Genomic DNA, 24,691 nt, shown 5'->3' on the forward strand with positions numbered 1-24,691 from the left:
TTTTGGGATATTTTGTATTGTGGATTAACAACAATGTTGTTGATCCATCCTTAGTTTCTCATATCACATCCATTAAGCTCTGTAACTGTTACCATAAAGTAAAGTCAACATTGGCCTCATGGTCGAGCAATACATTTCAAACACAGATTCAACCACAAAGACTCAGTCACTACAAAGATACAGGCATCCTTCCTCACTCAGTTGCCGGAAAGGAAGGAAACCGCTCAGGGAAACCCCTTCCTTTCCGGCAACTGAGTTAGGAAGGATGCCTATGGTCACCCTCCATTCAGATTTCTTACTGATACACCACTTTGGATGGTGTATCAATACACCCAGTCACTACAAAGATACAGGCATCCTTCTGTATCTTTGTAGTGACTGGGTGTATTGATACACCATCCAAAGTGTAATAAATAACTTCACCATGCTCAAAGGGATATTCAATGTCTGCTTTACCCATCTACCAATAGGTGCCATTCTTTGAGAGGCATTGGAAAACCTCCATAGTCTTTGTGGTTGAATCTGTGTTTGAAATTCATTGCTCGACTGAGGAACCTTACAGATAATTCATTGTGTGGGTACAGAGATGAGGTAGTCATTAAAAAATCATGTTAAACACTATTATTGTACACAGAATCCATGCAACTTATGTGACTTTTTAAGAACATTATCCTCCTGGATTTATTTAGGCTTGACTCAAGACATATTTCAGATTTTCATTTTTAAATACTTAAAAAAATCCATTTACATTTTTTTTAAATCCATTTTAATCCATTTGAAAATCAATGCTGTAAAACAACAAAATGAGGAAAAAGTCAAGGGATGTGAATACTTTCTGAAGGCACTGTATGTACTTTGATTTAAACAAAACACATATTTATTAACACCATCTTCTAAACAATTTGCTCACTGTACATAATGCAAAACAACACTGTACATAACTAAGAACATGTAAATGCATATCCCCATGCAACTGAATGAGATCACATGGTTGGCATGCAGATGCTGCATGGAAGTTTCACGGTAGAATTATAATTTACGATTGACAGTAAGAAATCTGAATGGAGGGTGACCACAAAAATGTGTGTGCATAGAGGTAAAGAAACACATGGGCAGAACATGATGCAGATCTTTCCTGGAGGGCGAGATCAATAGTTTATATATACTCTAGATGTGTACTCTAGAGTCTAGATGAAGCCACTGTGCCTCCAAATATTTTGGAAGCTATAGAAATCCATTTGTTAATGTCTACATTTGTTTTTGCCACATTTTTAATGTTACACACACCTTAATGCATACTTTTACATTATATTATGTGAGCTAAACATAAAGTATACGTTTTTTTACGTTCTAATGTTATTGTCCCCACTACATTAAGAAAATATAGTTGAATACATGTACACTGAACAAAACTATGAAGCTACATATAAAGTGTTGGTCCCATGTATCATGAGGTAAAGTAAAATATCCCAGCAGCTTTTAGTGAGCATTTCTTCTTTGCCAAGATATTCCATCCACCTGACAGGTGTGGCATATCAAGAAGCTGATTAAGCAGCATGATCATTACACAGGTGCACCTTATGCTGGGGACAATAAAAGGCCACTCTAAAATGTGCAGTTTTGTCACAACACAATGCCACAGATGCGATAAGCTACCTCCAACGTAGTTTTAGAGAATTTGGCAGTACGTCCAACCGGCCTCACAACCTTGTATTGACCACATGTATGGCGGCGTGTGGGCGAGCGGTTTGCTGACGTAAACGTTGAAAACAAATCAAATGCATTTTTATTTGTTGCATGCGCCGAATATAACAGGTGTAGACCTAACAGTGAAATGCTTACTTACAATCCCTTAACCAACAATGCAGTTCAACAGAGTGCCCCATGGTGACGGTGGGGTTATGGTATGGGAAGGCATAAGCTACGGACAAACGAACACAATTGCATTTTATCGATGGCAATTTGAATGCAGAGATACCGTGAAGAGCCCGAGGCCCATTGTCGTGCCATTCATCTGCTTCCATCGCCTCATGTTTCAGCATGATAATGCAGAGCCCCATGTCACAAGGATCTGTCCACAATTCTTGGAAGCTGAAAATGTCTCAGTTCTTCCATGGCCTGCATACTCACCAGACATGTCACCCATTGAGCATGTTTGGGATGCTCTGGATTGATGTGTACAACAGTGTGTTCCAGTTCCCGCCATTATCCACCAACTTCGCACAGCCATTCCACAATCAATAGCCTGATAAACTCTATGTGAAGGATATGTGTCACTCTGCATGAGGCAAATGGTGGTCACACCAGATACTGACTGGTTTTCTGATCCACGTCCCTACCTATTGTTTTAAGGTATCTCTGACCAACAGATGCATGTCTCTATTCCCAGTCATGTGAAATCCAGAGATTATGGCCTAATTAATTTATTTCAATTAACTGATTTCCTTATAGGAACTGTAACTGGGTAAAATCTTTGAAATTGTTGCATGTTCTGTTTATATTTTTGTGCAGTATACATTTGTCCTTCAAACATTTAATGTAAATACTGTAGAATTCCATGTATTCCTAAGGACTGCTTCTTCTGGGGAGTGCCAATATGGCTGACCGGTGGCTTCAAAAACCTCTTCTTGGCCAATACATAGCATCAGCAATCCAGGGTTTCTACGGGGTGTTACAGGCAGCCAGTTACCCACGGATCCGCAGCCTCGGCCTTACATCTAAGGGGATCTCTCTGAAATAACCATAGATTGAAATTTAAATGCATTTACTTCATTGTAATCACACAAAGTTATATAACTCTCCTGTCAGTCATCGTTGCATTACATCAGAATAACTGCTATATAGGCAAAAACAATGGAATAAGCAATGTGTCAGACATCACTTGCCTAATCATCTAATGTACAGAAATACCAAATGTACAGAAATATCTTACTTGATATTCTCTCACACACATGGAATCACAGGAGGTCTGAGGGCAATTTTACAAGATTGAATTTATTCACTATTATACAGATCACATAAGGCCTTCATCGTCATACACCATTCTCAGTCAGACAAATCCCCTGGTTTGCTGTTGATGAACAGTACTTCATCTTTCACTTGCTATTTCACTTTTGTATTATTTTGTTGTCACACTTTCATGTTTTAAAATAATGAGTTGTTGAACCTTCTCCCTTGGTGTGTTGTTAAATCATGCACTAAACTGAAGTGGCCTTAAACCATTCACAAAATTGTAATTTTTTTTACTTTCAAATCATTGAAATGCACACAAAAAAAATTCTACCATTGACTAAAGGGCAAAGTGTTAGACCCCCTAACATACAAATAAACAACCATTTTACTATAGTATGCTCTTGCCTTTTTTCTTCAATGAACTGCAGATCTGTCAAAGTTGTGTCAGAAATGATGTGACGCAGCCACATTCATCCTCTGAGCCAAAGTCACATTCTAATGGGACAATTTGGTTTTTCCTATCCATCTCCCATCTGATCTGTTGTGTGTGTGGTAATAATATACTGTACTGGGTGAGGAGTCACTGCAGCGTTAGTATATTGATCACAGAGACAACTGCCTCCCACAGCATGAAAACACAGAGGATAAGTACCAGTGAGTGATCCCAAGTATTGAGTAGAGTTGACCCTCAATACAACCAATAGTTTTGACTGATCTGTTCTGAGCAGGCAGCATGAGAACAATCCAACATGGCCGACAGAGTACCGCCATGCCTCCTGGCCAATCCTCAGTCAACCCCAAAAGGTAGAAGAATACAGAATATACCAGGAGTATTCATTAAACTACTTTACCTTGACTACTTGGGTTTTTTTTCAACAAGAGAGAGGACAGTTAAACACCAACATAAATCCCATAGAACACTGGAGCTAGATACTCTATGCTTTGTTGACATTCCTGGGCATGAGTCCATACATCTCTATAGGATATACTATACTGTTATTACTGTACTGTAGTTCATTGCCGTGGTAGTGTTTTCTGTATGCACACCTTACCTCAGTTTAAGGTACTTAATATTAGATGAGTACAAAGAGTTCAACTGGCTAGACACCCATAGCAACATATCCGGCATCATTTTGCAATAGGGCAGTGGTTTCCATGGCCACCAGATAACACAGTGGAACAAAGTCAGTACATAGAGGACTTATCTGGTATAACTAATGTCTCTCTAACCTCTCCCTCATTCTGTTACTGTCTGAGGTGTCTGTCAATAATTCCCATAATCAATGTTCCATCATCAAACCCTAACTGATGGAGTGGACCTGAGGTCATCTTAACCAAGAGCATTCCTGTCCTGGATCCTAAAGGGCCTGATTAACTGACCCTGGCTCAAACTTACTAAACAACAAGACTTCCATATTCACAACCATTAGTAAAGCAACAGCAGTTCGAAAAAGAGAGGGGGAACTGCATGCTATTCAAACCTGCATTCTCAGAACAAACTATTTCGTCTTGACTAAGATGAAAGAGGAATGTGTAATCAGTATTATGGTTTGGTTTTCCATGGGGTTATAAAGTGAGCCCTGAATCCTCTAAAATAACACTTTTATGACAGGGTCATGTTAAGGAGTCCCTCTCTACTACTGCCACACCCACCCAGCCATTAAAACAAAGTCAATTGATCAAGGTTGTATTTCATGGAACTTCACACTAGAGTTTAAAAGTGCTTCAGATAAGTATGTGGATACAAATACAAGGGTTTGGATGTAAACAACATTTTGATCTGCCAAGGCCCCTTCAGAGAGGCAATGGGTATGGCTGATTGAGCTGGGAACTCAACACACTAAAACATTCTGGCCCAACAACACCCTTTAGGGATACATTTTTTTTAAACAAAAACACTCTGACCATTAAAGTGCATCCTTGGATGTCTCCCCACCCTCCCAAACTACCCCCCCCCCCCCCCCCCCCCCCCCACATAGCAGGGGTCCTTCAGGCAGAGAGGTAGGCTCTCCAAACAGCGGTGTGGCACGTTACTGCCGACAGCCTTCAGAGCACAGTCCATACATCCAGTGGCTACTTTCATTAACAAACAGAAAGAAACAGATGTAAAATTATTATACACAAATAACAACATAGCTATGGGCACAAATCATATCTTCCAACTTGACATGGAGGCTTGGACTTTTTCATTATAGTGTATCATTAGGGTTAAAATGGTTGGTTGGCAGAGAGAGTCTTACTGTAACAATGAAACCCACTCTGTTCTTTCCCCTGGGCCTCCTGTTGGTGAGTCCTAGAGTCACATTCCAGGTTATCAGGGGCTATAGGGGGGTGGAGGGGAAGAGTCAGCATTGGGATCTGCACTGGCACACAGGTGGCAGGTCAGCTGGATGCTGTTCACTAGTGGCAAGTTTGTTTGTCAAGCGCTCCTCGTCTCCTCTCTCTCTTTATCTATGTTATTATCAATGACCAAACAAGGTAGTGTCAGTGTGTGTGTTTGTGTGTGTGTGTGTGTAAGTGACGGAGGTTCAGCATCATCAGATCAGGGGTACGGCGTCTGCTCCCTTCTCAGTGTCTTTCACAGTGTCTTTTACAGTGTCTCTTGCTCGGTGGGGGCGCAGTGGGGGTGTTGGTGGAGGGGGGGAAGGAGGGACTGCAGGGGTGACTGGGGGGTGGTGGGGGGCGACTGCTGCAGGGGGCTGAATTGCGTGGTGTTGGGGGGAGGGGAGGAGCGGTAGCAGGAATAGGTAGAGCCACCAGTGAGGGTGGTGGTGGGGGAGGCAGGGAGGCCAGCCAGGCCAGTGGGGGAGTCCAGGAGGGGCTGGTTGTAGAAGAAGAAAGCACACTGGTGGATGAAGGTCTCGATGATTGTCTGGTAGGTCCGCGTGGCCGTCAGGGCGTCCATGGTGGTGAAGTCTGGCCGCATCAGAGTGGGCCAGAAACAGATGGACAGATTCTCACTGGTCATCAGGTTCTGTCTGCTCAGCTGGCTCACCCTGGGAGAGACAACACAATACACCTCCATCAACAACAGCATGACAACAGCTACTAGTGTAATAACATTATTACACAGGTGTAAGAGCTACTTGATGATACATGTTACAAAAATTGCAAATGGTTTCAGTCACAATGCAGTCAGGGCCAAGGTTATAGATTGGAACAGTTAGCCAGTCTGATCTGCACTCACTTGTGTAAGTGGCTCATGACAAATCTGAAAACGTCATAGTTCTCCCTGGGGAACTTCCTCAGCACATCCTTCATGGTGTAGAGCCTTTGTTCCCTGTCATTGATTTCTGTGCACACACACACACAGGGAGGGGGTCAGTGCTATGACTCACATGTTTTCAACACTGTTACTCCATATGCAGTACTACATACAGTATACATCGACACACATAGTTATAATATATAATATTTTCTGAGAACAAAACACGACATATCCTTATCCCACCCTCTACGAGAAATCCTCCCCAACACTTACTCATCCTGTAAGAACTTGACTGTCAAAAATCACAATAATCATTCCCTGAATAACCATTCAGCACCACCCTTGTACCCCACCCTGACTCCCCCACCCTGTTCAATGTCTTACTGAACCCTTCAGAATCCTTGTAGCCCTCCCTAACCGCACCCTGTTCGATGTCTTACTGAACCCTTCAGAACCCTTGTACCCCTCCCTAACCCCACTCTGCTCCATGTCTTACTGATCCCTTCAGAACCCTTGTACTCCTCCCTAACCAAACCCTGCTCAATGTCTTACTGAACCCTTCAGAACCCCAGTACCCCTTCCTAACCCCAGCCAGCTCCATGTCTTACTGAGCTCTCCAGAACCCCAGTACCCCTCCCTAACCCCAGCCTGCTCCATGTCTTACTGAGCCCTCCAGAACCCCATTACCCCTCCCTAACCCCAGCCTGCTCAATGTCTTACGGAGCTCTCCAGAACCCCAGTACCCCTCCCTAACCCCAGCCTGCTCCATGTCTTACGGAGCTGCCCAGAACCCCTCCCTAACCCCAGCCTGCTCCATGTCTTACTGAGCCCTACAGAACCCCAGTACCCCTTCCTAACCCCAGCCAGCTCCATGTCTTACTGAGCTCTCCAGAACCCCAGTACCCCTTCCTAACCCCAGCCTGCTCAATATCTTACTGAGCTCTCCAGAATCCCAGTACCCCTCCCTAACCCCAGCCTGTTCAATGTCTTACTGAGCTCTCCAGAACCCCAGTACCCCTTCCTAACCCCAGCCTGCTCAATGTCTTACTGAGCTCTCCAGAACCCCAGTACCCCTCCCTAACCCCAGCCTGCTCAATGTCTTACTGAGCTCTCCAGAACACCAGTATCCCTTCCTAACACCAGCCTGCTCCATGTCTTACGGAGCTCCCCAGAACCCCAGTACCCCTCCTAAACCCCAGCCTGCTCCATGTCTTACTGAACCCTCCAGAACCCCAGTACCCCTTCCTAACTCCAGCCTGCTCAATGTCTTACTGAGCTCTCCAGAACCCCAGGACCCCTTCCTAACCCCAGCCAGCTCCATGTCTTACCGAGCTCTCCAGAACCCCAGTACCCCTTCCTAAACCCAGCCAGCTCCATGTCTTACTGAGCTCTCCAGAACCCCAGTACCCCTTCCTAACCCCAGCCTGCTCAATGTCTTACTAAGCTCTCCAGAACCCCAGTACCCCTCCCTAACCCCAGCCTGCTCAATGTCTAACTGAGCTCTCCAGAACCCCAGTACCCCTCCCTAACCCCAGCCAGCTCTATGTCTTACTGAAGGCCTCGAGCAGCTCCACCTGCAGAATGCAGGGCACCAACGGCTCCGGCAGCTCAGAGAAGAAGGCCTTCAGAGCCCCAGCCACCGTGTTGATGGCAAAATCCTTCTCCACTAGGTCCAGCCCATGGTCTAGAGAAGAAAAGAGGTAGAGGGATAGAGGTAAAACAAGATGGGGGAGAGGGAGATGAAGAGAGGGAGAGGAAGGTGAGATGTAGAAGAAGAGAAAGAGGAGGGAGTGGTAAAGGGAGGTGAGGGGTAGAAGGAGAGAAAATGGGAGAAAACAGGTAGGAGAGGGAGGAGAGAAAGGGGAAGAGAGAAGAATAGGAATAGTGTGTAAGAGGTAGTCGGCTTTGTCACTGTTCTAAATATATTTTGTTGTAGGCCATAATTTCCTCTACAGCTCATGTGTCAATATATTGATTAGCCAAATAACTAACCAGGGTTAGTCCAGGGGTTAGGGACAGAGTGTGGTGAGTATTACAGTCAATCCATTCATGGGTCTGATACAATGTTTAAGACCAGACAGGACTAGGCACAGTAACTCACCCTGGTCAAACTGCCTCTGCATGCTCTCCATCTCACACTTGTTCCCGCTCACCCTGTACAGCCCCTCTGTGTTGAGGCCTGCAGAGAGACAGAGATTGAAACCAGGAAGAATGCTTAATTCCATCGACTCCATCTGCATTACATCATTATCAATTTCCTGTAAAGTCAATGAGGGCACTGCTGAAGTACAGAACTTGATCACTGGCTACATTTGCTCTAGTGTAGTTAGTTCTTCTTGGCTTATTAAACGTAAATAGAGTTGAGAAGAAAAATAATCATTACATTCACGTTACAGTTTTTTCATTTAGCGGATGCCCTCATCCAGAATGGCTTACATTAAAGCACATTGAAAATGAACAATCTCATAAAGTGATTATTGTAAGTAAAACTTTCACAGTGCACCACTAAAAAGACATTACACATGTTCATAATTCAGCACCACAGATTTACCTCAGAATTATCAACAATAAGATTCTGCCTAAGTGTTGGACAGCATCCACATCAAATAGCATAATGAACAAGACAAATACACACACAAACACAGGGGAGAAGAGGAGACAGAAAACGGTGACCTACCTGTGGTCTCAATGAAGTGGACACACTTGTCAATAAAAAGTGGGATAGGTCTGTCTGGGAACACCACATTGACCAGGGGTACCCCGAAGTAGTTGCTCTCCAGGGGCTTGGGAATAGAGGGCCGAGGCTTTGGTCTGGTTTTCTGCACAGAAACAGGAATGTTGAAATTGTTAATGACCAAGTCTATATTAGAATGGTTATTCATTATGTCAACACTATTTTCAATTCAGCTGTAAGCTGGCAAACCAAATTTGCCTTTATGTATTCAGCATCTAGTCTTAGTCACTCTGAAATACAGGCTTAAATTCTATCCACTCACTTTTGAATGTACTTTATGTGAATAGAATATTAGCATGGAGGAATAGTTCTGATTAAAACAATCAAGCAATTACACATCAAAAAAGTTATTTAGAAAGTAGTTCACATGAGAAATCATATTGACCATGATGTCAATACTTAACCACATTTATCGTATCAAAGCTAGCCATCCATTTACCTAAACGTAAAAGACAATAGTCATTCAAACTTGAAAATTATAGTATTAACCCATTAGCAGTTAATAAGAGAAGAACACTAAGTGAAGAAACACGTACCTTGGCAGTTCGCCGTAGGCTCTTCAGAATGTTCCTCTTCTTGGGGTCCTCTCCCTCCTCATTGATGATGTCTCCTTTCAGGGTTCCGAACTCATCCTCCTTGGTCTTTGGCAGGGCCCCCATCTCGTCGTCGCTGCCAATGAAGCTAGTGCGAAAGCTGCTGAACTTACCCAGGCGTTTGGAGCGGTCGCGGTACAGCCGGGGCTTCACCCCCGCCGCTGAGAACTTCCTGCAGCGCTCCAGGGAACTGCTGTCTGCCTCACTGTCCGAGCCGTTCCCATTTGAGTGCATCCTGTTGGCGTTGCGGATGGTGATTATCTTGCCCTGCGTGCTGTCATGGGGCACAGAGTAGATGATCTCCTCGTTGCTGGGCCGGGGCTTGGACACAGCATCCATAGGCTCTGCATAGTCTGAGGGGTCGTAACCTCCGTCCCCACCTGGTACCCATGTCACAGCAGAGGGCAGGGAGCGACGGTGGCCCATGGTATCCGTGTTGTAGGGGTTTCGGCCCACCTTCCGGAAGTCAAAGGTCACAGTGGGCTTGGGCCTCACCTGGGGAGGGACCTTGCTGTTGAGTTTGTTCTCAAAGGAGCTGATGTCAGAGATATCGCTGGAGTCCAGGTCAGGCAGGTTGAAGCCCCCACCATGGGAGGTGAGTGTGCCATCGAAGTAGGGTGGGGAGGGCTCCACGTCATCCACATCAGAGTCTAGGAACATGTTGCCAGGGCTGGGTGAGCTACAGCGAGGGGAGTAGGCAGTGTCGTTAGTGCAGGCCTCAGCCACGTTATCATACATGTGTGTTGCCTCCACAATGTTGCGTTTCTCCACCACCTCCATCAGGAAGTGCTGGAACATCTCTATCCTGTGCAGGCCGCCCACCACCCCTCCAGACCCACACACCACACTGTTGAACCTGCCTTCTATCTCTTGGGCCAGCTCCTCTCCCTGGACTAGCTGCTCTCTGGCAGACTCACTTTCTGTGAGCTCCACCTGGCTCTCCCCTACTGCCAGCAGCTGAACAGGGATGATGTCCTGGATCTCACACAGGAAGGCACATAGAGTCTCCAGGGAGGCCTTGCGGCGGGCTGAGTACACAGCAATGTAGCCATGCACTAATCTGCTCTTCCTCAGGGAGAAGGAGGCGTGGTAGGAAAGAAGGGAGAGCTCAATCACCTGTTTGTGAGGCCCCACTGTCTGCTCCAGTATCACTGAGGTCCCACTATTGGATATTGGCCTGCAGTGCTGAGGCAGTAGGAAGGGAGAGAGGAGCTGTTCCACATCGTAATTGTCTCCACACATCAAGCACATGACGATGCGGATGTCTGCCTCTGGGCTAGGCTGGTGAGGAGAGTCTCTTGGGCCTGGAGGTTTAGGGGGCAGAGGTGGGGAGCTGCTACTAAAAGATGAGCTCCTCCTAGAGTCCAGGAGACCCCTCAATACTTGATTGATCTGACTGTCATTCACATTGTGCCCATAGCCCACACCAGGAGAGGCTGGGTCTAGGAAGCTACACTGCAGTCTCCTTGCTACCTGCTGTCCCTGTTTTATTAGGCCTAAGGCAGTTTCTCCCCCAATATCTGCATATGTCCCTACTCCCCTTTTAGTAACCAAGAGCAGAGATGTTAAAAGCTGAGCTATATGGCTGTCCCTTCTACCTATAGTTGACTCCCGCAACCTTTCAATGCTTTCTACGACGTAAGTTAGGGACTCTTTTGAGTTGTACAGACACAGGCATCCATGGGGTGTGAAAGTGGGAGTGTGAAAGGAATTTACAGGAAGTCGTACGTTTCCCTCGATAGGTCGCAGGGTCAGCTCATACATTTTCCCATCCAGCACATACCGGTCGTCATTGGTACACAGAGTCCTGATCTCATTGGCAAACTCCCTGGCCAGTCCATCTTTGCCCAATATCACAAGGTTGATTCGGTCAGCTTTAATATCCCCAAAATGGGACTTCACATTGAAGAATGGGTAGCATGTTGGGAAACGTGAGGCCAGGAGCTGCTCTATCTTGAAGTCTCCACACTGTGGGCTGCTGGGACAGGTCTCCTTGGTTGGGTGGTAGACAAAGTGGATATGCTTCAACACCAGAGCATCTCTCTCAGCTGGAAGCTTCTGCAGGGTCTTGAACCTCTGCTCCTCCCCTAAAACCTCCTGGATGGCCCCCATCTTCTCCTTGCTGGGCTTGGCATCCACCTCCAGCTCATAGAATAGCTCAGAGTACTCCAGCAGCAGCTCCTGGAAGTCCTCTTTAGCGTGGTCTATTATCTCTTTCTGGTGGCGGTTGTAGAGGTCCAGGTACTCTGATTCCTCCAACCATTGGTAGAAATCTTCGTTCATGATGAAGCTGCGGGCCTCTTCCCAGGGCTTGCCTGGCGTGACAAAGGGAGAACAGGCCAGCTTGTGCTTGAACTCCTGCCTCATCTCGGCCCGCTTGCACTCATTCCTCAGGTGCTCCAGGTGGGCGTTGAAAATGTACTCGGCTGGGGCCGTCTCCAACAGGTCTGAGGGGATGCGCTCATCCTCCATGTTATCTATGTGAGACGTGTCCTCCCATGGAGAGTCCTCCAAAACCACAAACCAATGGGCAAAGTGCTGCTTGGACTCCAGGACCTTCTGAACCCCAGACCAGCTCAGCTGGTCGATCTCATCCAGGTCAGGCACCAGGGAGCTAAGTGCTAGAGGAAGAGTGCTCAGATAGATTTTCCGACGTCTCTCAATGTGCTCCTGTTTCAGGCGGTACACATGCTGCTGGAAGAGCTTCTTGCATTTCGCTGTACCCTCTAGAAAGACGTATTCCTTGAACTCTGAGGAGCTGTGCATGCGTCGGCTGGTGTTAAGCCAGGTCTCGTTGTGGTTCTTCACTATGCGGTTGACTAGCCATTCGTATCGGTCTTTAGCCAGGGCTATCTGCTGACTCTGGAGCTTGAGGGCTTCAAAGTAAGGAATGATCTTGGGCTTGCCCCTGCTCTTATCAATGAGTTGCACCAAAGCAATGAAGGCTAGGTCAACATTGATGTTAGAGCGTGCAGATGTCTCCACTACTGGAAGACTCTTTTTAGTGATGGCAAAGGTGTGAGAATCTTTGATGTAGCGTTCAACCCCCTCATCACACTTGGTTAAGACCAGCACAATGGGCTTCTTTGTTTTGCTCAGATGACCGTAAAGGTTTGTGACAAACTTCAACTGGTCGTCAAAGTTGCGGTTCATCCCCCTACTGACATCCATACAGAGCATGAACCCGTCAGCCTGTATCTTACCCTCAGGCATCTGCTTCTGCTCAAAGTCCTGCTCCAGCCCCAGCTGGTCCGTGCAGAAGTACATAAGCTTCTCTGCAGAGGCCAGCTTGGTGGAGGCCGCCCTCTTGATGTAGGGCTGCATGGCAGTGCTGCGGTGTGGCTGGAACGTCTGGTCATCAATGAACTCGGTCTGCTCCACCACATGCATCCTGCACTCCGGCCCCTCCTCCACCACTCGCCCCACCTCCCCCCAGAACAGGAAGTGGTCATTGTTAACCACTCTGCCCCCAAAGTCGCTGGTGCTCAGCACTGACGTGTGGTCCAGATAGAAGTCATCAGCACTGGGTCGCACAAAGCGGTTGCACAGGCAGGACTTACCCACTCCACACTGGCCCTTCTCTTTCTCCGTCCCTGACAAACCCACAACAATAAGGTTGTATGTGGGTGACTTGGCATCCTGCTTTTTCGCCATCATTATCGTCTGCCGACACTCATCCTGCCATATTCAGGGACTCGATAGAAGAGTACGCCTGGATGTGAGTGGCAGATTAGTTGGCGTTTCCTCTAGTGTGCTTCATATTTTATCAACAGCAGTGTAGGGGTGTAGCAAAGGCAGAGGCTTCTCTCAGTCATTCCCAATGTAGCTATGAGCCTGTCAGGAAAAAAAGAGAGCACAAAAATCTAATAATTAGCTAAACAAAATCTTAATTTATGTTTCAAAGAGGAACAAATATTAGTTTGAGCCAAGTTAACCTTATTTCTGCTCTCTTCATAAAAATAACAGTCAAACACCTTCACAAGAACGACAGTGGTTAAAAGACAAGACTAAGAATAATTTCCCTTCAACTTAATGAGAGAACACTGAGTAGGGGCAAGAATTTCTCATTTTTAATCCGCTCTCAATCTGGGCTGGCCTTTTAATAGAACAGGGTCGTTCCAGCTCAAAAAGTACAACAAAGAGTTGACACACACCATCTCAGATTGTTCTGAAATCGTTTCTGTTGTTAGAAACAGAACATTAGTATTCCTGCAACATTATTTTGTTTTAATATAAATTGACCTAATTGATTGCATCCAAATTGGCCATTTAAAATGTATAGGATTCATATAATAGTCAATAAATATAGTACCTAACATCCAACTTGGACCAAACTTCTTTTACCGGCACAGAGTCAATGTGCGGGGGCACCGGTTAGTTGAGGTAATATGTACATGTAGAGTTATTAAAGTGACTAGGCATAGATGATAACAACAGAGAGTAGCAGCAGTGTAGGGGGGGGGGTGGCATTGCAAATAGTCTGGGTGGCCATTTGATTAGATGTTCAGGAGTCTTATGGCTTGGGGGGGGGTAGAAGCCTCTTGGACCTAGACTTGTCTGACAAGTAACATGAAGCTGCGGCTCTGAGTATTGTTTCTCCATTATATGTAATATATTCCTAGTGAATTTGGTGAATGTTTCAAATGGTAACTTTTTAAGATTTGTGGCACAAAGCCAATGCAAATCAATAGTACCTATGTTAGCATTTTCACACTTCATATTCAAATCATCTGAAAGTATCTAAAAAATATATTGTGTAATTCAAATGGTTACTTATAGATGATTTGGTTATGAAGCACAAAAATACTATTATAGATACCACTGACTTGCATTTGAAACAGTGGCCTGGTAAACAAAACCAAAGCATGGATTGTCGTCATTCATGTTACCAAAAGTATGTGGACACCTGCTCGTTAAACATCTCATTCCAAAAATCATGACCATTAATATGGAGTTGGTCCCCCCTTTGCTGCTATAACAGCCTCCACTCTTCTGGGAAGGCTTTCCACTAGACGTTGGAACATTGCTGTGGGGACTTGCTTCCATTCAGCCACAAGAGCATTAGTGAGGTCGGGCACTGATGTTGAGCGATTAGGCCAGATTTCATGCTGAAACAGGAAAGGGCCTTCCCCAAACTGTTGCCACAAAGTTGGAAGCACAGAATCGTCTAGAGTCCTTGTATGCTGTAGCGTTAAGAATTATCTTCACTGGAACTAAGGGGTTTAGACCGAACCATGAAAAACAGCCCCAGACCATTATTCCTCCTCCGCCAAACTTTACAGTTGGCACTATGCATTCGGTTCTCCTGGCATCCGCCAAACCCATATTCGTCTGTCAGACTGCCAGATGGTGAAGCGTGATTCATCACTCTAGATAATGTTTCCACGGCTCCAGAGTCCAATGGCGGCGAGCTTTACACCACTCCAGCCGACGCTTGGCACAGCACATTTGATCTTAGGCTTGTGCGCGGCTGCTCGGCCATGGAAACCCATTTCATGAAGCTCCCGACAAACAGTTATTGTGCTGACGTTGCTTCCAGAGGCAGTTTGGAACTTGGTAGTGAGTGTTGCAAACGAAGACAGACAATTTTCACAGTCGTGCTTCACGACTGAGCAAGTGGTTGCTCCTAGACGTTTCCATTTCACAACGGCCCATACAGTTGACCGGGGCAGCTCTAGCAGGGCAGAAAGTTGATTAACTGACTTGTTAGAAAGGTGGGATCCTATGACAGTGGCATGTTGAAAGTCACTGAGCTCTTCAGTAAGGCCATTTGTACTGCGAATGTTTGTCTATGAAGACTGCAAGGATGTGTGCTCGATTTTATACACCTGTCAGCAACAGGTGTGGCTGAAATTGCCTAATCCAAATTCACTGAGAATACATTACAAAGGATGAAGAAACAATTCTCAGAGCCGCAGCTCCATACTAGTTATCAGTTTTCTATTTCTGACACTGTATCCCAGTGGAGGCTGCTGAGGGGAGGAGTAAATAGAATGGTATCAGAAACATGTTTTTGTGTTTGATAGAAAACTATTTGGTCCAAATAATAATGTACGGTACTTTATTTATTAAATATTATATGAATCCTATAAATAAAAAATGACCAATTGGTGTACAATCAATTCGTTTAATTTCTCAAGATCAAATTATATCTCAACAAAATAACGTGGCAGGGATGCTAATCTTATACATTTCTAACTACAGAAACGATTTCTGAAAAATCTGAGATGGTGGGTTTGATGGCTTGCTGAAATAACATGGAACAACCCAACAGCAAATGCAATATACAAAGAAAAACTCAATATCCCTGCAAATCAAGCGAGACACTAAATATGTTGAGGGCGTATGTAGTGAAAAGATTACATTGTCTTTTTTTGCCTTGTATGAGAGATGTCACATGAAAGGAGCCTAAATGGGACCGGAGACATGGGTACTCTCCGCCATGAATACACAAACTTCAACTCAATGACAAACGTATTACATGTAGGCTACTGACAATCCCATAAAAGGATCACAACAACTGCAATACAACATCAAGTACAATACAACATGTGAGGAGTTGGTCATGTTAAAGTGGATGAATCAAGGTTAGCCCTAAACCCAACTTGGGATTTGGATCATTAACCTGCTAGTTAGCAGTTAGGTTCCCTAGCCACGAGGCTGTACTGTACTTCTGCTCAGAGCTATCTTTTTTTAGGGTCTTTTTCTGCCTACTTTATGACTTGGCAGGTTTTGGAGTGTGAGCAGGGATGGGAGTGAAGGGGAGGAAGAGGAGAAGCACTCACACTAATTGGAGTCCCATCCTACCTATCGCTAGCCAAAAGCATTGAGGGGATGGATGGTCTGTGTGTCTCATAACCATGTAAGATACGTCCTTATCTCGATGGTGGCCAAGGACCTCTTCAGACAAAGGGCTAAGCAGTGCTCTTGGTTTCCTTGCCAACCGGGACCTTTAGCTGGTCACTATTAAGGATCTATGCTCTTGACTATGGCCTTGATCCTGAATATCATGATCATGGATGAATGACAACACACATTTAGGTAAACATCAACCTCTTTAGACCGCAACAAAAATATAAACTCATCAGCCAGAGGTCTGTTTGCACTGTTCTTATTGTAATCGCTTCCTAATTGCTGTGTTTATACTGTTGCCAAACAAAGAAAAAAACACCAGATGATAGATCTGCCCAGCATACAGACAATCACTAATTAGCATAATCCAGTCTACTGTATGTAGACAGTAACCTATCATCATCACCAGCATTAGAATCAGGTAAGGTTCTTGTCTGTCAAATTGCCAAGCAGTATATTTGACACAGAGGAAGGGGCCATACTGGAGATACTCCATAACTACAACCAAATTATGACAAGAGGATGCACAAAGTACAACCAGAAAACAAATCACACTTTATTATTGTGATAAAATCACACATGTAAATAGACTATCGATGTACTTACTGTATCAATATTGACATGAAATGTGGACTACAAACTGACAGGCTACTGCCATTTAATAAAACTGTTTTCATTATTATTGTTTACAAAAGGAGGCATCTCCATATATTCTAAACCTATATAAAATCCAGCATTTAAAACATGTCTAAATAGCCCATCAAAGGCAAAGTAGGCAGTCCATCATGAAGCTCAGCTGTGCAAGGCCTGACTGACAACCAGATTGAACAGACAAATTATTTGGAAATGAAAACAAGCAAGTCACTACCCTACCCTCTGATTGTAAAGATACATACTTTTCTATATTCAGAAGCGCAAACATAATTGCGCCATATTGTTCGACATTGTCAATATATAGTGGGTTGGTTACAACTCCTTATCCATATTTGAAAGGATTAACAACGATTTTGAAATGAACGTTCATGAAAAGCACTGGCCACGCCAGGCCTCTTGTCCACAGAATGAAATAGCCGACTCGTAACTAAACCCATTCACCTCGTATTTCTGAATTCACTTGCACTTTTTAATCATCACTCTATTCACCTAAAGATACATTTGTAACAGACATTTGTAACAGACAATTGATACATTGTGAGTAAATTGATGATGAGAATGTTTAGCTTGAACACTGGTTTCCGTCTGGGTTTCAGATTAAAATGGGGAGAAAGTGAATACATACCATCGCATTCTCCCTGAATCTGTCAGGCCAGCGCTTGCCGCAGCCCTCGCCGCCTGATACACATGGACAAGAAACACAAATGTGGCTCGTTTGATTCCGAAACAGACACAAATAACTATACATATGTTATTGTTAGCTTGACAGATTAATTTTAAGTCTATATCCCTATTTTGATTATTTACAATTACATTGATATTTTCGTTGTCTTTGTGATAATAAAACTACTAACGTAAAAACAATGATCTCCTGTTTTTTTTTTTCTCTCCTCGGAGAATAAAAGCTTGTTTCACCGTGTTCTCCTTGGTTCACCACGTTGCTTTTGACCAATTATTATGTCCATTGTTGTGCCAACATTATGCTGGATCGATCATGCACGGGACACCAGTCGAGGTTGCTGCAATTGCCGTACAAGGTTTATTCTAAACTGGCTTCATGCAATAAATTGGTAACGTCCTTATCAATTTAACAAGAGATTGCGTGTGTGTGAAAGTGTTTTTTCCCCAGCTTCCCAATAATGGCGGCGGCCCTCCTCCCGGAGCTAATTCTCCTCTCCTTTTCTCGGAAAATGGGGAGCTACGGAGACAGACGCGGCAAAGACTCGCCCAGCGGCGCACACACACAACTGCAGAACGTCGCTATTTACAAAGGCGAGACGCTGCTGTCATGCCGCCCCTCGCAATCACCATCACTGCTACAAAGGTGACTTTAGCCAATAAATGTCAAGGGTGAGAATGACGGTGATATATCTCTGTGCATTCCTGCTTTTCACAAACTAACCAATATATTTTTAATAGAGTTCTATTTTGTCTGAACAAAATGACATCGCCTGCTTTGGTAGGCCTTATGTCTTTGTCTTTGCCTTATTATTTTATTATTGTGTCCTACTCTAAATTCACCCAATGCGTCATAGTAATATTTGTTCAAATTATTATTATTAGGCTCATCCCTGTTCTGAGACAGGTCCCAAAAAGTCCCAAAATAGATTAAAATACTTTCAAGTAAAAATGAAAGGATAGGCCAACTTTTTAACATTGTCTAAAAACTAATATTTCATATCCAACATTGTACAATATACTCTATCTTGGGGTTTCCACTAGCTTCTAGAGACTATAGCCACAAAGTCAGATTCCACAGCAACTAAGTCAGATTCCACAAAAACAAAGTCAGATTCCACAGCCACAAAGTCAAAATTGGCAACAAAAAAAAAGTTTTTAGCTTTTTTGTCTTAGTTAAGGTTAGCGGCGTGGTTAAGATTAGAGTTATGTTTAAAATAAAATTTTAAGAAGATACATTGAAATGGGCGGAGTTTATAACTTTGTGGGTAAAGTGGGTTTATAACTTTGTGGGTAAAGAACTGGTTTTAATGTCTATCGTACAGAAGCTAGTGACGACCCAATCTTGTGGGTTTCTATAAATCTGATGCCGTAAAGGCTATTGCCGCCCCCTGGTGTAGCCTACTGTTGTGTACGTATATTTGTACAAATAAATACAGGTTTTACACGTCTATGCATAGGGCCAGTGCTACTGCAATATATATGTAATAATTTAGCCCGAATACGCGTTGAATATATGCAATTGATACATGTGAAGTTCAGCCACAGCAGCACACGTCACACCACAATTAGATATTGGCTAATTGATGACGTACTTCCAAAACATTTGCGCACGGCGAGGCAAGCATTGGAACGACAGGACAAGACACCATGGTGACAGTTCGTCTCCTGACACTTTTCTAATGCGGTTGTTTGAGTGGATTACGGAGCTCATGTGGGATTTCATAAATAACGGGAACATAAATTAAGTATACAGCTTTAAGGTAAGCTTTAATTCAAGCATTTTCTTATCTGTGGCTATATCATTGCTTCAATTAGCTGAAATATTGCATTTATGGATAAGGTGATCAAGGCTACTCAAAGGAGGAACTCATCATGGTATTTTGTAGCTGAGTGCAACCTTTGCAGCTAACGTTAGCTTTATAATAATAGTTAACTAAGTTACCCATTATATCTGTCCAAACTTGTGTCGCATATGCTTCAGAATTGCCACGTTGTGGAAAATGTATTATTAATAATCTGTAGGTTAAATGCTTATTACTAAAATCAGACTCATAACCAACACACTTTTGCTCTTGTGTTTGCTTTGCAAATTGTATACTTTGCCAATAGGGTAATTTTCACTTGACTTTTTAAATATATTGAATACAAGATTGTATTTATTTGCAAGAATAAAAATATATATAACCAACTGCTATATTCTCCCACTGGTAATTTTAGGGGGGTTATTTCAAGCAAATATTGCATTTATTGCAATTTTCACAGCGTATTAAGTTTTGCAATCATGCTTAGGTTAAAGTTTTAACAGGTGAGAAACAATGTTCCCTCAAATTTTGGGGTGCACTGATTTATATGATATAGCCTACAGTAGCCTATATGTGGTGTTCAATGCAGGCCTAAATTGCATGAGACTTTTACAAATGTTTTTACATTATGAAGGGCTTAATATTACTGAATACTTTTTGACTTGGTCTGTAACACCATGGGCCAAATAGTTGTCTGTGAATTGCATTGTATTGTGTTGTATGATGCAAGAAACCACTATACGAAATAAAATGTATTATTATTACCATACAGAGAATTAGATAATGTAGGCTACCCCCTGCCTATTGGCTTATTTGCATATTCAAGCCTGTCTCAAAATACAACACTGCCCATTTAATTAAGAAGTAAGCCTTTTAAAGGCAGCTTGTAGCCTACACGTTTTGTCCTCTTGTAGGAAGCAGTAACTCCACCATTGCCGACCTATATTTATCTACAGTGGCGACCCATCATTCAGGGCAGAGCCACACCTGTTTAAAGCCCCATATTTTTAGCAAAATAAATAAAAAATACACTACCTGTCAAAAGTTTTAGAACACCTACTCATTCAAGGGTTTTTCATTATTTGTACTATTTTCTACATTGAAGAATAATAGTGAAGACATCAAAACTATGAAATAACACATATGGAACCATGTAGTAACCAAAAAACTGTGAAACAAATCAAAATATTTTATATTTGAGATTGTTCAAATAGCCACCCTTTTGCCTTGATGACAGCTTTGCACACTCTTGGCATTTTCTCAACCAGCTTCATGAGGGAGTCCCCTGGAATGCATTTAAATTAACAGGTGTGCCTTCTTAAAAGTTCATTTGTGGAATTTCTATCCTTAATGCGTTTCAGCCAATCAGTTGTGTTGTGACAAGGTAGGGGGGTATATAGAATATAACCCTATAAACAACAGTCCATCATTACTTTAAGATGAAGGTCAGTCAATACGGAAGGATTTGGAGTTTCTTCAAGGGCAGTCACAAAAACCATCAAGCACTATGATGAAACTGGCTCTCATGAGGACCGCCACAGGAATGCAAGACCCAGAGTTACCTCTGCTGCAGAGGATAAGTTCATTAGAGTTACCAGCCTCAAAAATTGCAGGCCAAATAAATGCTTCACAGAGTTCAACTAACAGACAGATCTCAACATCTACTGTTCAGAGGAGCTTGTGTGAATCAGGCCTTCATGGTTGAATTGCTGCCAAGTAACCACTACTAAAGGACACCAATAATAAGAAGAGACTTGCTTGGGCCAAGAAACATGAGCAATGGTCATTAGACCTGTGGAAATTTGTCCTTTGGTCTGATGAGTCCAAATTGGAGATTTTTGGTTCCAACCGCCGTGTCTTTGTGAGACGAAGAGTAGGTGAACGGATGATATCCACATGTGTATTTCCCACCGTAAAGCATGGAGGAGGTGTTATGGTGTGGGGGTGATTTTCTGGTGACACTGTCAGTGATTTATTTAGAATTTCAAGGCATACTTAACCAGCATGGCTGCCACAGCATTCTGCAGCGATACGCCATCCCATCTGGTTTGGGCTTAGTGGGACTATCATTTGTTTTCAACAGGACAATGACCCAACACACCTCCAGGCTGTGTAAGGGCTATTTTACCAAGAAGGAGAGTGATGGAGTGCTGCATCAGATGACCTGGCCTCCACAATCCCCCAACCTCAACCAAATTGAGATGGTTTGGGATGAGTCGGAGCGCAGAGTGAAGGAAAAGCAACTAATAAGTGCTCAGCATATGTGGGAACTCCTTTAAGACTGTTGGAAAAACATTCCAGGTGAAGCTGGTTGAGAGAATGCCAAGACTGTGCAAAGCTGTCATCAAGGAAAAGGGTGGCTATTTGAAAAATCTCAAATATTAAATATTTTTTGATTTGTTTAACACTTTTTTGGTTACTACATTAATCTATATGTGCTATTTCGTAGTTTTGATGTCTTCACTGTTATTCTACAATGTAGAAAATACATAGAGTAGGGGTTGGTAATGTTAGGCTCCCGAGTGGCGTAGCGGTCTAAGGCACTGCATCTCAGTACTAGAGGTGTTACTACAGACCCTAGTTCAATTCCAGGCTGTATCACAACTGGCTGTGATTGGGAGTCCAATAGGGTGGTGCACAATTGGCCCAGTGTTGTCCGGGTTAGGGAGCGTTTGGCCGGGGTAGGCCGTCATTGTAAATAAGAATTTGTTCTTAACTGACTTACCTAGTTAAATAAAGGTTAAATGAACAATAAAAATAAATATCCGTCAGTCTACTAATTAACCTAGGCCCTATTATATTTCAAAAATTAAAATCAAATTTGCAAACTTGTAACTTGTAGGCCTCATGTGCTGCACCAGAACCACATGTTCTCTTCTGCTTAATCATAGTTTGAACGATGTGCGTAATTCCAGGCCATTTAATACAGTATAATACAATACAGTACAGTAATACAGTTCACACTAAAAAGGATTAGCCTACTGGAGCTAGTTTAATTTATTTACCCAAGAAAGCATATAGCTAGCTACAAATATGGGTTTTTATGTCGTGCAGTAGCCTATAGTATATCATATATGTATTGGATAATGGCACAATCATTTTGGCTTTTTTGGGCTTGGGATCATTAAATGTAGTTAACGTAGGGCTCATAAAATGTATTTAATGTATGGCTCATCAGGCTCAGGAAGCATCAGGTTTCAAATCCAGACATATTCACATGCTTTATAATGCTTTTGAATGACACTTCCGGTTTTGGTGGGAAATACCGGGTTACCCGGGAGAAAAGTGATTTATTTCCGGCATGGGACATTTGTAAATACCGAAAATATTCAACCCTAGCGTGGACTGTGCTAGCCTCCTCTGTTAGATCAGCTTGACCTTGGAATGAGCCTCCCTCCTCACTGGAAGATGATATGTTTTCTCTTTCTGTGGTGCATGAGGGAACATCATTCATCTGACATATTTCAGTCAGCTGCGGAATGTCACCAATTATGCAACTGTAATGCCAAGGTCAAACTCCTTTATAAAATGCATCAGTTTCTTATTAGCTTATTAAATATGACCATGCACTCTGTTGTGTAAACTGCAGTGCATAGGGTCACTCAGTTGCTTTTTGTCTCTAGGCCTACAGTTCATCTGTTGTTGTGTGGTTTGTTGCTTGTGTTTGCATGAGCCATGTCCTATTTTTGGGCCTACCACACAGTGTCTCTATTGATGCACAGGTACCTGATCTGAGCTCACTTCCTCCTCTCTTCTCTGCCACTTTCTGTTTAAAGGCCAACCATGGTGGTTTCCCCGGAACCACAACCCCACAATGCACTTTCAACTTCAAGCAGAAATTATTTCCTGCGTTTTCATAAATTTCAGCATTTCATGCACTCATTTGAGACAATTTCCACACTGCCACGTAGGGCTGCACGATATGGACAAATAATCTAGGCCTTATTTTTTACTAAATGTTGCAATTGCGATTTTACTTGCAATATAGATCAAACAACTTGGGTGAACTGTTGGTATCATGGAAATATAATGTCTAATTCAATAGTTAGAATATAAATTATAGTGGGCACTTTGAATACAGGGTTGTTTGACATGACAACGAATTAAAATGCCAGGGAGGAGTTATTGCGACAGGGTAGGAACCAAAGTGTTAGTCAGTGTTTCCCAGGGGACCCTATAATCTTTAGCTATGTTAAATGTTTCTTAATGTAGCCAACATATTCATGCTTCGCCTATTATTCTATGTCAGAAGATACTGTTGCACAAACAACATGCTGATTTAGGCCTACACCATCACTGGTATCAGGCTGTATTAGCTAGCTACGTTTGCTCTGACTCAGTACATATATTAACTAGCTAGCCAGTTAACTAGCGATTAGCAGCTAACACAATTTAGCTAAAACTTGCTAAGAAAGGACTGTTTGCAGATGTAAGAAACACAAACTAACAGAGTAATTATGGAACGCTTGTGAATTTATATTAAGAAGCAAAGTGGAAGCAGCATCATTGTCATCAACATTGTTGCATGTGCTGCATTGACCATGTAGACTGAATGGAAGTGTCTCATGGTCAAGCAACAACAAATGCGCTCTTTGAGTGACGGGTCAGGACTAAGTCTGTGTGGAATGCGCCATGGATAGAGAGAGTGGAGAGGGATGACTCAAGTTGCGGTTTAAACTACAAAAATGTACGTTACACATGGCATATCACATTTAACAAACCAAGCATTACAATACCATTATAGAAAGTGAACTGGTCCATGCACTGTATACCAGTATATAGTAAAATATGGTATACCACCCACCCCTAAAGGATGTAGGCCTTTGTAGAGAGTGGGTGAGGTTTCAGAAGAACAGCTCCAGTGTTTTGTCAGGGAGAGGGGGCCTGAGACTGCTGAGTGTGAGTGAAGGTAAGGAGGGGGAGTAAAGGAGAGGGAGAAAAAGATGGTGGCTGTGGAAATCAAACACAGATGGACAGCAAGCAGGAGAAGGTGTGTGATACTGTAGACTCATAGACTAGACCAGGGATTCTCAACCATATTCCTTGGTCTATCCACAAGGGGTACTTGAGAACACTCATGAAACCACATGCTTACTGATAAAATGTACATGAGAGGGTACTTCAGGGGTACTCTGGGAAGAGCAAAATTCAGTTGGTGGTACAGTAAGCAAAAAAGGTTGGGAACCAGTGGACTAGACAGAGCCTCATACAAAGG

The 24,691-nt window shown here is 43.3% G+C and overlaps 2 protein-coding genes across 2 annotated transcripts in view; one reads left to right on the forward strand and one right to left on the reverse strand.

The window, feature by feature from the left end:
* Window positions 1–2,974: 2,974 nt before the first annotated feature.
* Window positions 2,975–18,233, reverse strand: LOC139423002 (rho GTPase-activating protein 35-like). The gene is made up of 8 exons (XM_071174545.1): window positions 17,848–18,233; window positions 17,619–17,671; window positions 9,431–13,321; window positions 8,838–8,979; window positions 8,262–8,339; window positions 7,713–7,844; window positions 6,140–6,245; window positions 2,975–5,948 (listed from the first exon to the last, which is right to left on the reverse strand). The coding sequence occupies exons 3-8, from the start codon at window positions 13,142–13,144 to the stop codon at window positions 5,543–5,545; spliced, it is 4,578 nt and encodes a 1,525-aa protein (XP_071030646.1). The 5' UTR covers window positions 13,145–13,321; window positions 17,619–17,671; window positions 17,848–18,233; the 3' UTR covers window positions 2,975–5,542.
* An 862-nt stretch (window positions 18,234–19,095) lies between these two features.
* Window positions 19,096–24,691, forward strand: part of LOC139423003 (unconventional myosin-Ic-like) — a 36,190-nt gene continuing 30,594 nt past the window's right edge. The window contains exon 1 of the mRNA XM_071174547.1: window positions 19,096–19,434. The gene's annotated coding sequence lies outside the window, so the exon portion shown is untranslated. The remainder of the gene's footprint in view (window positions 19,435–24,691) is intronic.

Source organism: Oncorhynchus clarkii, chromosome 12 (genome assembly GCF_045791955.1).
Source record: "Oncorhynchus clarkii lewisi isolate Uvic-CL-2024 chromosome 12, UVic_Ocla_1.0, whole genome shotgun sequence".
Taxonomy (NCBI): Eukaryota; Metazoa; Chordata; class Actinopteri; order Salmoniformes; family Salmonidae; genus Oncorhynchus; species Oncorhynchus clarkii.

Bases quoted from the DNA above. Each gene is read 5' to 3' on its own strand.
- LOC139423002 (XM_071174545.1), bottom strand. From the start codon at position 13,144: ATGATGGCGAAAAAGCAGGATGCCAAGTCACCCACATACAACCTTATT. The intron at 8,340-8,837 runs GTAGGTCACCGT...GTCTCTCTGCAG, and splicing joins CCACTTCATTGAGACCACAG to GCCTCAACACAGAGGGGCTG. The intron at 5,949-6,139 runs GTGAGTGCAGAT...TGTCTCTCCCAG, and splicing joins GTCATGAGCCACTTACACAA to GGTGAGCCAGCTGAGCAGAC.